General features: G+C 43.6%; 1 protein-coding gene across 1 annotated transcript in view; it reads right to left on the bottom strand.

Moving 5' to 3' along the window:
* Positions 1-10,618, bottom strand: part of ARHGAP31 (Rho GTPase activating protein 31) — a 107,788-nt gene that overhangs the window by 25,541 nt on the left and 71,629 nt on the right. Inside the window, exons 4-6 of the mRNA XM_007449130.1 lie at positions 7,897-7,979; positions 6,041-6,148; positions 4,864-5,006 (exon numbers count right to left, since the gene is read on the bottom strand). Coding sequence (XP_007449192.1) covers positions 4,864-5,006; positions 6,041-6,148; positions 7,897-7,979 — 334 coding nt within the window. The remainder of the gene's footprint in view (positions 1-4,863; positions 5,007-6,040; positions 6,149-7,896; positions 7,980-10,618) is intronic.

Here is a 10,618-nt window from a genome sequence, read left to right as displayed (position 1 = left end):
GCGGGCCTCTCACTGCTGTGGCCTCTCCCGTTGCGGAGCACAGGCTCCGGACGCGCAGGCTCAGTGGCCGTGGCTCATGGGCCCAGCCGCTCCGCGGCACGTGGGATCTTTCCGGACCGGGGCACGAACCCGTGTCCCCTGCATCGGCAGGCGGACTCTCAACCACTGTGCCACCAGGGAAGCCCTATTTATGACTTTTTAAAACTTAATTATTTATTTACTTAAAACATTAAATCATTCTGGGAGCAACTGGAACAACAAGAAAAACATAAAGTGCAGGATCAGGAAACCTAGCACCCACCTCTTGCCATGGTTCCAGGCTCCAGTATACTAAGGCCTACTCATCATTTCTGCTTAGATGTTCGATAGGCATCTCCAGCTTTACATCTCATAACAGAGCTTGTGATTTTTGCTCCTTATCTCGAAACTGGTACCTCCTCCCATGCTCTCCAAATCGGTAAATAGCACCATGGATCACCCAGTTGTGTTAGCCAAACCTGGAGTAGGTATTTTTCATTGATTCCTGTCTTTGATGTACCCCTTCTCTCCCACATCCAGCCTATAAGCAAGTCCTGAAACTCCACCTCCAAAATATATCCTGAATCCAGCCACTTTCCTCCTTTCCACTGCTAACACGCACAGACAGTCCCCAACTTCAACAGTGGTTCAACTTACAATTTTTCGGCTTTAGGATGGTGTGAAAGCAGTATGCATTCAGTAGAAACCGTACTTTGAATTTTGATCTTTTATCAGGCTACTGATTCTGTACAATACTCTCTTGTGATGCTGGGCAGCGGCAGGCAGCCTCAGCTCCCAGTCAATCACGCGATCACAAGGGTAAACAAGCAGTAAACTTATAGCCATTCTGTTTTTCACTTTCAGTACAGTATTCAATAAATGACATGAGCTCGTCAACACTTTATTATAAAATAGGCTTTGTGTTAGATGATTTTGCCCAACTGTAGGCAGGCGTAAGTGTTCTGAGCACGTTTAAGGTAGGCTAGGCTAAGCTATGATGTTCAGTAGGGTAGGTGTATTCAATGCATTTTCGACTTAACGATATCTTCAACTTATTGAAGATACGTTTATTGGGATGTAGGTTGAGGAAGATGTAGTCCAGTCCACCATGATTTCCCTCCTGACTTCTGCCATAGCTCCTTAACTGGTCTCCCTGCTTCTAGCCTTTCAGTCTCTGCTCCACACAGCAACCCAGATGCTCAGATCCTGCACGCCTTGTTCAAACACCTCCAGTGCTTTCCCCAGCACAGAGGACAAACCAAACTCTTAGCATGACCGACCAGGACCTTCCATCTGCTTTCCCTCTCTCCTCTTTGCCCACTGACACAGTGGTCTATAAAAATATACAGTAAAATTTTTTCAATGTATACTCCCATTGTATACACACATATATAGCTGTACATTATACATATATACCACTGTATTTGTTTTATGTGTAATAGAAAACATACAACGTCATAGAAATTACAAAGTATACAATAAAACCAATGGAAAAGAATTCTAATAGTCTCTTCCAACACCCATACTTTGGTACTTTGGTCTTTGGCGTCCCCTGGGTGGGGCACCCCACTTTGGAGACTGCATTTCTGTAGCTACGCTGGCTGACTTTCTGCCACGCGATGAGCTCCTTTCCACCTCAGAGCTTTTACACTCCCTGTTCTCTGTGTTTGGAACGTTCATCCCCCAGATCCTCACATGACTGGTTTCTTTTGTCATTCAAGTCTCAGTTCAAAGATCACTTCCTCAGAGGCCATGTCCACCCTGTACCAAAATTATACCCCCAAGTCATTGACCGTCGCATTATCCTGCTGTACTTTGTTCCTGGTATTTATCGTCTTTGAAGTGATAATGTATTTATCTGTAAACTTATTTATTGTTTGTCTTTGCAGCCAGACTATAGCTCTATGCAGGGCAGTGGCTTTGCCGTTTTGGATACTGTCCCCAGTGTCTGGAACAGTGTCTGGCACATTGGAGGTGCCCAATGCTACATATTTATGTTTTAATAAACCTTGGCATAGCACAATCTCTCTGGCCTCATTGCTCTCATCTATCAATTAAAGGTGTTGGATTCTATGACTTTTAAAATCTTTCCAATTTGAAGTAGAACCTTATTTCTAAATCTCAAATTCCAGAGTGTATGACTTATTCCATTTTGTGTAAACATTAAGTATGGTACCGAACTCAATAAGAATTCATAACGAGAACAGTTAAATGAAATGCACTGAGTAATAATTATTGGAGGCAATCAAGAGTTAAAGGCTCAAGAGGAAATTGGATTTCAATATGCAGGACAAAAGCTGATTAAGGCAATGGTCATAAAAAGAACCGGCATTTCCAGGTTGGAATTAGGAACATCCTTAACACTAATAGTCATGAATGGAATCTGCTGTCAAGAAGAACATCTCCCAAGAGACATTAATTCTCCGCAATGGTTTATTTATCTGTTTAACTATTTTTTCCTCTCAGAGTCAGCACAAGGTAAGGAAAGAGCACAGGCTGGAAGATTTAGGTTCAGTGTTCAGTCCTACCAGATACTAAGCTTTTCTGGTTCTCTGGTTCTTCATGTATAAAAGAGGGTTGATAACTTTATGATGGTTGTTGTGATAAGACCATGAGATGATATATGTGGAGCGCCTCCATGCTTCCCGGCACAGAATAAGTCCCCAATAAATAATTGGTTGACTCAAAAGGATGAATGAATGAAAGCATATTATTTCTCCTTTACTTTCAAAAAGGATTTATATAGTTTACAATAAAAAATACATCCGTAATGTGTGAGTTAAAATAAAGATAAAAGAAATGTCAGCCACTCCTAAGTATATAGCCAAGAGAATTGAAAACATATGTTCACACGAAAACTTGTACATGACCTCACAGCAACATCATAATAACCAAAAAGTGGAAACAACCCATATGTCCATCAACTGATGAATGTGTAAATAAAACGTGGTATAGCCATACAACAGAATATCATTCGGCCATAAAAAACAGAAATACCGATACATGAGAACATATGCTAAGTGAAAGAAATCAGTCACAAAAGACCACATATTGTGTGATTCCACTTATATGAAATATGCAGAAGAGGCAAAATCCACAGAAACAGAAAGTAGATTAATGGTTGCCAGAGTCTGGTGGGAAGACAAAATGTGGAGTGACTGCTTAATGGGTGTGGGGTTTCTTTTTGGAGTGATGAAAATGTTCTGGAATTAGATACTGGTGATGGCTGCACAATTCTGTGAATACACTAAAAACCACTGAATTGTACACTTTAAAATGATTAAAGTGGTGAATTTTATGGTATGTGAATTTTAAAAGAAAGATCATAAACCACATGGAGGACAGGATGGGGGTGGGAACAATTACACCAGAAATCAAAATTTGATATTAATTGCAATTGATTACTTTGATGGTTATACTTGATTTTCCCAAGTATATTAGCCAAAGTAGAAAAGAATGCTTTGATCAGCTAATACAAATACTTTGCAGATACAGCTCTCATACACCACTGGTTCTCCAAGTGTGGGCCCTGACCAGCAGCAGCTCCATCACCTGGAAACTTGTTAGAAACACAGATTTTTGGCAGCACTCCAGACACGCTGAATCAGAAATTCTGGGGATGAGATCCAGTAATTTGTGTTTCAATAAGCCCTCCCAGTTATGTGACATATGCTAATGCTGGAAAATCACCCTCACACAAATGGTAGTTACCAGGCTTATTGATCAGCTGGATTTTTACAAATTAGGCTCATATGAGTTCAATCAGCATAAACCAATACCAGTGCATTCCTAGGGTTAATTATGTTATTATGAGACTACAGGACTGAAATATCGTATCTTGCATCTCATCACATCCAACGTGAAATAGCTATATTTTTCTTGTATATAGTGGGTTTCAATGCTAGCTAGTCTCTGCATACATGCGCCCAGACACCCATTGCTGTATGCCTAGTGCCCTATGCAGGGCAGAACAAAGTAAGCACTCAAGAAATGCTTGAGAAAAAGACAAATATTATATGATACCACTTATATGTGGAATCTAAAAAATAGTACAAATGAACTTATTTACAAAACAGAAACAGACTCACAGACATAGAAAACAAACTTATGGTTACCAAAGGGGAAAGGGAGGGGAGGGATAAATCGGGAGTATGGGATTAACAGATACACACTACATATGTAAAATAAACAAAAGAATTTACTGTATGGCACAGGGAACTATATTCAATATCTTGTAATAAACTATAATGGTTTATATACACACACACACACACACACACACACACACACACACACACACACACACAAACACATACACACACTTCGCTGTACACCTGAAACTAACACAATACTGTAAATCAATTATAGTTCAATTATTTTTTAAAAAAATGCTTGCAAAGAGAAGGCATTCTGAATATATATGTGAGTATGAATAGGATGCCTCTTAATTCATTCACTTAGGACTTCTGAAATATCATACTGAAAGTAAAGATGAAATCTAATAGTCGGAGGAATATTGCCAGTGTCTCTAGCTAATAACTGGAAGAGTTCAAGAACTCACTAAAAGCAACAGAAGGTATTCCAGTTCACCACACCACATTCATGGGATAGGCCATGTATGCAACTGATCAGAAACATGCTAGAGCCACATGCATACATGCCACACTTTTGTTGCACAGGCACACATGTATGTATGCACAATCCCCAAACACACGCAGCGTAGTCAGCACACACACACAGTTGACACTGAGAGCTAGATCTCAGCCCACTCTAACTTATTCTTGGGCCCCATGCCTAAGGCAAAGAACGGTGATTGGTAGGGTGTATGCCAGAAGGAGCCATTACCATCGTTCTCCAGAGACCCGGGTGCACCGTTGTTAAAGATTTGATCCACATGATTCAGTATGAATTCAATCACCACCTGCTGGACCCGAACTGCAAGGAAGGCGGCATCTCCATTGCAACCAGTGGCTTCAATTTCTTTGGACCTGAACCGTGGAAGAAACACATTCAGTGAATGAGTCTGCCCTACCCCATGAAGCATAAGGGGGAGCCAGTGGGCCTTTTGTACAAGCCCCCAGTTCCTAAATGTATAGTTTGTTAATTTGTATTACTTTAACAATTTAAGATCAATTAAAGGGACTCTCCAAACAAACTGAACAAATTTGAAACAGTTACCAGGTATTATACATTGCAAAACTGTAAACACTATATTAGTGAATATATAGGAATTGATTGTTTTCTTCATAGGATCTTCTTCCACCTCCATACAATTGTTCTAAGGGCAGGTCATCATTTATGAAGTCATATGAAGCAGTTGATTCAGGTTATAGACAGCTAGGACCCCACCAAAACCAACAAAAGCAAAAGAAGCCCCAAAGACCCAGGAAGGCCTTTTCAGGAAATTATAACATACAGACCCATAACACTGGCCACATCCTGGTAATAGCCAGAAGATACCTCTGGGTTCCAGAGTCTCCATGGTTAGCAGGCAAGGGCTATTAAAAATCACATTTGGGCTTCCCTGGTGGCACAGTGGTTAAGAATCTGCCTGCCAACGCAGGGGACATGGGTTCGAGCCCTGGTCCAGGAAGATCCCACATGCCGCAGAGCAACAAAGCCCGTGTGCCACAACTACTGAGCCTGCGCTCTAGAGTCTGCGAGCCACAACTACTGAGCCCGTGTGCCACAACTACTGAAACCTGTGCAGCTAGAGCCTGTGCTCTGCAACAAGAGAAAACACCACAATGAGAAGTCCGTGCACCGCAACGAAGAGTAGCCCCCGCTTGCTACGACTAGAGAAAGCCCGCGTGCAGCAACGAAGACCCAGTGCGGCCAAAAATAAAATAAATTTATTAAAAAAAAAAAATTAAAAAAAAAATCACCTTTAATTCCCACATGCGACAACCACTTAGCCAAAGGTTTGTCTACAAGGGGCTTCGGTTTTGAAGAGTCCAGTCTTTGTTTGAATTGGGGGCTGCTTTGAGCTCACTGGGGTAGTGAGGTGAGGGGTGGTGGTTACCTGAGGAGGTTTGGAGCCCACACCAGGGCCAGGTTCCTGGCATGCATGTTTGTCTTGCTGCTGAAGGAGGCGATGTGGGCCAGGTGTCGAATCAGGTATTCCAAGGTCCTGTAACAGTTCATTTTTTAAATAGCAAAGTAAGAAACTTCAGAGCCTGTGTGAAGCCTGAATCTGGAGATAATTTCTAAAGTTTGAGTTTAAGAGACTCTAAAATATTTCTATATTATTCAAAATATCTAAAATACTTCTATCTCATGAATTTTGGAGGACTATCAGGAAGATATCAAGATAGATGGAAGCAATTTTCTTAGCCTCAGGAATACTGGCTGTGGGTGGGTAAGAGGTGGGTTTGACAGAAGTCAGCTGAGGCCCTTGGAGCACCAGCCAGAGACAGAATAGGGGACTCACCCACTATGGAGAACAGTATGGAGGTTCCTTAGAAAACTACAAATAGAACTACCATATGACCCAGCAATCCCACTAGTGGGCATATACCCTGAGAAAACCATAATTCAAAAAGAGTCATGTACCAAAATGTTCATTGCAGCTCTATTTACAATAGCCAGGAGATGGAAGCAACCTAAGTGTCCATCATCGGATGAATGGATAAAGAAGATGTGGCACACACATACAATGGAATATTACTCAGCCATAAAAAGAAATGAAATTGAGCTATTTATAATGAGGTGGATAGACCTAGAGTCTGTCATACAGAGTGAAGTAAGTCAGAGAGAGAGAGACAAATACCGTATGCTAACACATATATATGGAATTTAAGAAAAAAAACTGTCATGAAGAACCTAGGGTTAAGACAGGAATAAAGACACAGCCCTACTAGAGAATGGACTGGAGGATATGCGGAGGGGGAAGGGTAAGCTGGGACAAAGCAAGAGAGTGGCATGGACATATATACACTACCAAGTGTCAAATAGCTAGTGGGAAGCAGCCGCATAGCACAGGGAGGTCAACTCGGTGCTTTGTGACCACCTAGAGGGGTGGGATAGGGAGGGTGGGAGGGAGGGAGACGCAAGAGGGAAGAGATATGGGAACATATGTATATGTATAACTGATTCACTTTGTTAAAAAGCAGAAACTAACACACCATTGTAAAGCAATTATACTCCAATAAAGATGTAAAAAAAAAAAAAAGAATAGGGGACTCACATCACTTGGAGCCTGTGCCTCCTTTCACCCAGCGCAGCATTGCCTCATACTGTCTTGAAACTGGGCCCCATCTCAGCTTCTATTGTAATTCTCGCAACTACAGGTACCCTGGCACTTGTTAGGGAGCTCATTTGATGGATGAATAACATCTGTTATTGCTGGGAAGCCCTTATACCACATCAAAACCTGCCCCCCTGGTAAAAGCTGGGCAGGCTTAGGGAGCAATGGGAAAGGTGGTAGGATTAGGGGCTAAATTGTGAGAATGAAATGAAAGGATGAAATGATGGAAGGGATGGTAGTGATGAGCATACAGACAGATCAGTCAGCCAAACGCTCAAGAGCAGCAGTCAAACCCTGTTTAAGTACCATCTTGGTTTCCATAGATTTGGTTATGTTATGACTCTCGGTAAGAACCTAGACTATCTCTGTGAGGCCGGCTTCTGTGATCACAATGATTCCTGTGGGACTCTGAGGGGTGCTCTGAAAGTAACTTAGACATGGGCTGTCCCTTCCCGCCAATGTCTCTGGTCAGGCACCAACTCACTCTGATAAAAGTGACCTGTTTTCTTCCCTCAACCTGCCCTGGGAAAGCCACTGTCCACTGAATTTGTTCCCTTTTACAATGCTAGCCTGCATCTAAGGTATTACATCACATTGAGAGGCTGTGAATTGCTTTTACCAAGGATTCTTACCTGTAATGGGATGGGGGGAGCTCCTGGATAACATTCTGGATTCGGGCCAGTTGGCCTTCTTCCGGGCAATGGGACACCGCCTCCTGCAGAGAGGAAATGAAGCAGTCCAGTGAGTGCTCGAGAAAGGGGACACCCGCCTGCGTCTGCGGGTTTTATTTCGGCTTCTGGTACTCCAGCCTCCCAACCATGCCTAGAGATTGTCCTTCCAGGAGGCATGCTTTTCTAGAAAAAACAAACCACCTAAAATCTCTGAGGGTACATGATGGGAGGCACACAGGGTCTCTGTGCATCCTCAGATGTTTGGTATGTATCTGGTAAAAAAAAAGGTGTAGAATCTTGGGTGTGTCCCGTGTGGCAGAGAGAGTCACAGAGACTCACACTGGGAGAGAGAAACAGAGACAGGGAGACAGAGTGAGATGGAGATGAGAGGTTGGCTTCCTGTTTACTCAGCCAGCTATGTTTTTGGGTGCAAACAGCCACTCCCCCACCTAGCCTGAGACTATCCCTTGACCCGGCTGCCTGTGGTTGATGCCAGGAAGCAGGAACGACGTGAAGCCGTGCCTTCTCAGCAGGATAAGAGCTTTGCCCCTGAGACCTGGTGGCCTTGTTTGGACTTGCTCTCTGGTTGTTTCCTGTGTGGGTATTTGGTTCCCCCCCTCAGCCCAGGCCCTCAAGGAGAGGCTGGGGCTTCAGTAAAGGCACTGTGGTCACAGTCCTGCCCGGGGCTCCTGCACAACACAGGTGTCCCTGGGCAGAGTCCCCTGTGTCCCGTCCTGAGACTCTGTCCTGCCTGTGCTCAAGCTCAAGGGCCCCTCCCAGTGCAGTGGCTGAGTGCTCAAGACTGACAGCATGGGAGCCATACCTAAGTTCAAGGTCAATGGTAATTACATCTTTTTTTTTTTTTCACTGAGGTATAGTTTACGTATATTAAAAATGTACAAATCTTCGGCTACAGCTCCCTGCGTCCTTTCATATGCGTAATAACTATGTAATCCCACTCAGGTCAAGAGATACTTGAAAAGGGGCTTCTAAGCTCACTTCAATCCTTGTGATCCTGAATTCACAGGCATATGTGACTTACACAGTTTTGTATTTCCTCACAGTGCTGGAAACTTGCTTTGCATTTATATATAATGAAAAGTATAATCAGAAAATATATTCTCTAATTTGAAGATCCTAACTGTGGTGTGGTTTTCTTATGCTGTTAGGTCATTCGCCTAGAACGTGCCTGCCACATAGTAGGCGCTCCCTGTCGATCTGTTGGACTACCCGTGCTCCATTTCCCTAAGGGGGACATCATGCCAGAGCTTTGACCACCAAGTTGTTTTTGTTTGACTTTTTTACTTAATTGAAGTAAAGCATTCACAGAAGCTAACAATTTTCAAAGGCAATCAAAAATTTCTATGTGGGAAAACTAGATTTCATTTCCTAATCAGAAGTGGGGAGAAATTTGGGGCTGGGAGGGTCACAATCACAGGTGTCTCAATCTTCTGGTGGGTTTGCAAGCCTGAGAACAGAGCCGGCATAAGCATGATCTCTGTGGCAATCCTTGCTTTTTGAGACGTGCAGGATGTAGAGGGTGAGGACAAGCATGGGGCCTGGAGTAAACACCTGACACCTCTGCTCTCTTCCTGGGAGCTGTCATTTAGAAAACAGATTTGTGGAGAAGACCCTGATTCCCAAGACAGGGAGAACCTCATAAAGCAAGTGAAGGGAGAGAGCTCAGGGGAAGGAGGGGCAGAGGAATGCGGGTGCGGATCCTCCCACATTCTATCCTGCAAACGGGGAGGAGAGGTAGGCCTCTCTTCCTCTCTCGGCAAAGCTGGGATGAGCTTTGCAAAGCTTTGCACACACACCCTTCCCAAGCCTCCCCCTCTTCCCCCCACTTTCTAAAAATGTGTCTGGGGAAAAAAAGGTGTAGGTCAATTCAACAGCCCTCATGGAAAGTTCCTTTAATATTTTAGGAAGATGTTAGTCACCTTTGTTCTGAGAAGCTGGGCGGGCTCACCCCTGATGCCTGCAGGTCCCGTTTGGGACTGGTGTTCATTTCACTATTTATAGCCCCTCCCCATCGCACCCCAATCCTATTTGGAAGCTCTCTAGATCTTCGTTTTTCTCCCAGAGGGTCTGCTCACTGCAAAGCTATTTTTCGATCTCTTTGTGTTCCCCCACTAGGAGAGCAGAATCCATCAGTGGGGAATTGAGGGAAAGAAAGGAGTTGAAATTTTTCCCACCCCAAATTTTTGCCTGAAAGAGAATTTCACTCAACATTAGCCAAGCCAATCTTGCTAACAGCTAAACCTTAAAAGATCTAGGCTGACTCTGTAACTATTTGTTCTCTTCCAATCAGTATCCCTAAGACCAGCTTCCTGACCTTGGAGGACTCTAGCGAAGGCTGGACTCCAGTCCCCTCTGGCGGGGCCCAGGCTCTACTTTCTTCTGCTTACCTGAATACCACCTCTACCCCTGCCGCCCGGGGAAGGCCCATCACCAGGGGGGACAAACAACCCGTGGCTGTCCCTTCCAACTGCGCGCAGCCGCAACTCAGTTTTTACCCTTTATTTTGTATTAATTATTTAAAAATTATTATAAAGCCACCTTTATTATTTTTAATTATTTTAAGCCGTTAGGTTAAAAAGTAATTCATGCACATGATTTCACAAATGCAAAGCGGGCTTCCCTGGTGGCGCAGTGGTTGAGAGTCCGCCTGCCGATGCAGGGG

Source organism: Lipotes vexillifer, unplaced genomic scaffold, assembly GCF_000442215.2.
Source record: "Lipotes vexillifer unplaced genomic scaffold, Lipotes_vexillifer_v1.1 scaffold999, whole genome shotgun sequence".
NCBI classification, from domain to species: Eukaryota; Metazoa; Chordata; class Mammalia; order Artiodactyla; family Lipotidae; genus Lipotes; species Lipotes vexillifer.
The sequence above is the reverse complement of the archived record's forward strand: the minus strand, read 5'-3'. Positions and strand labels throughout refer to the sequence as shown.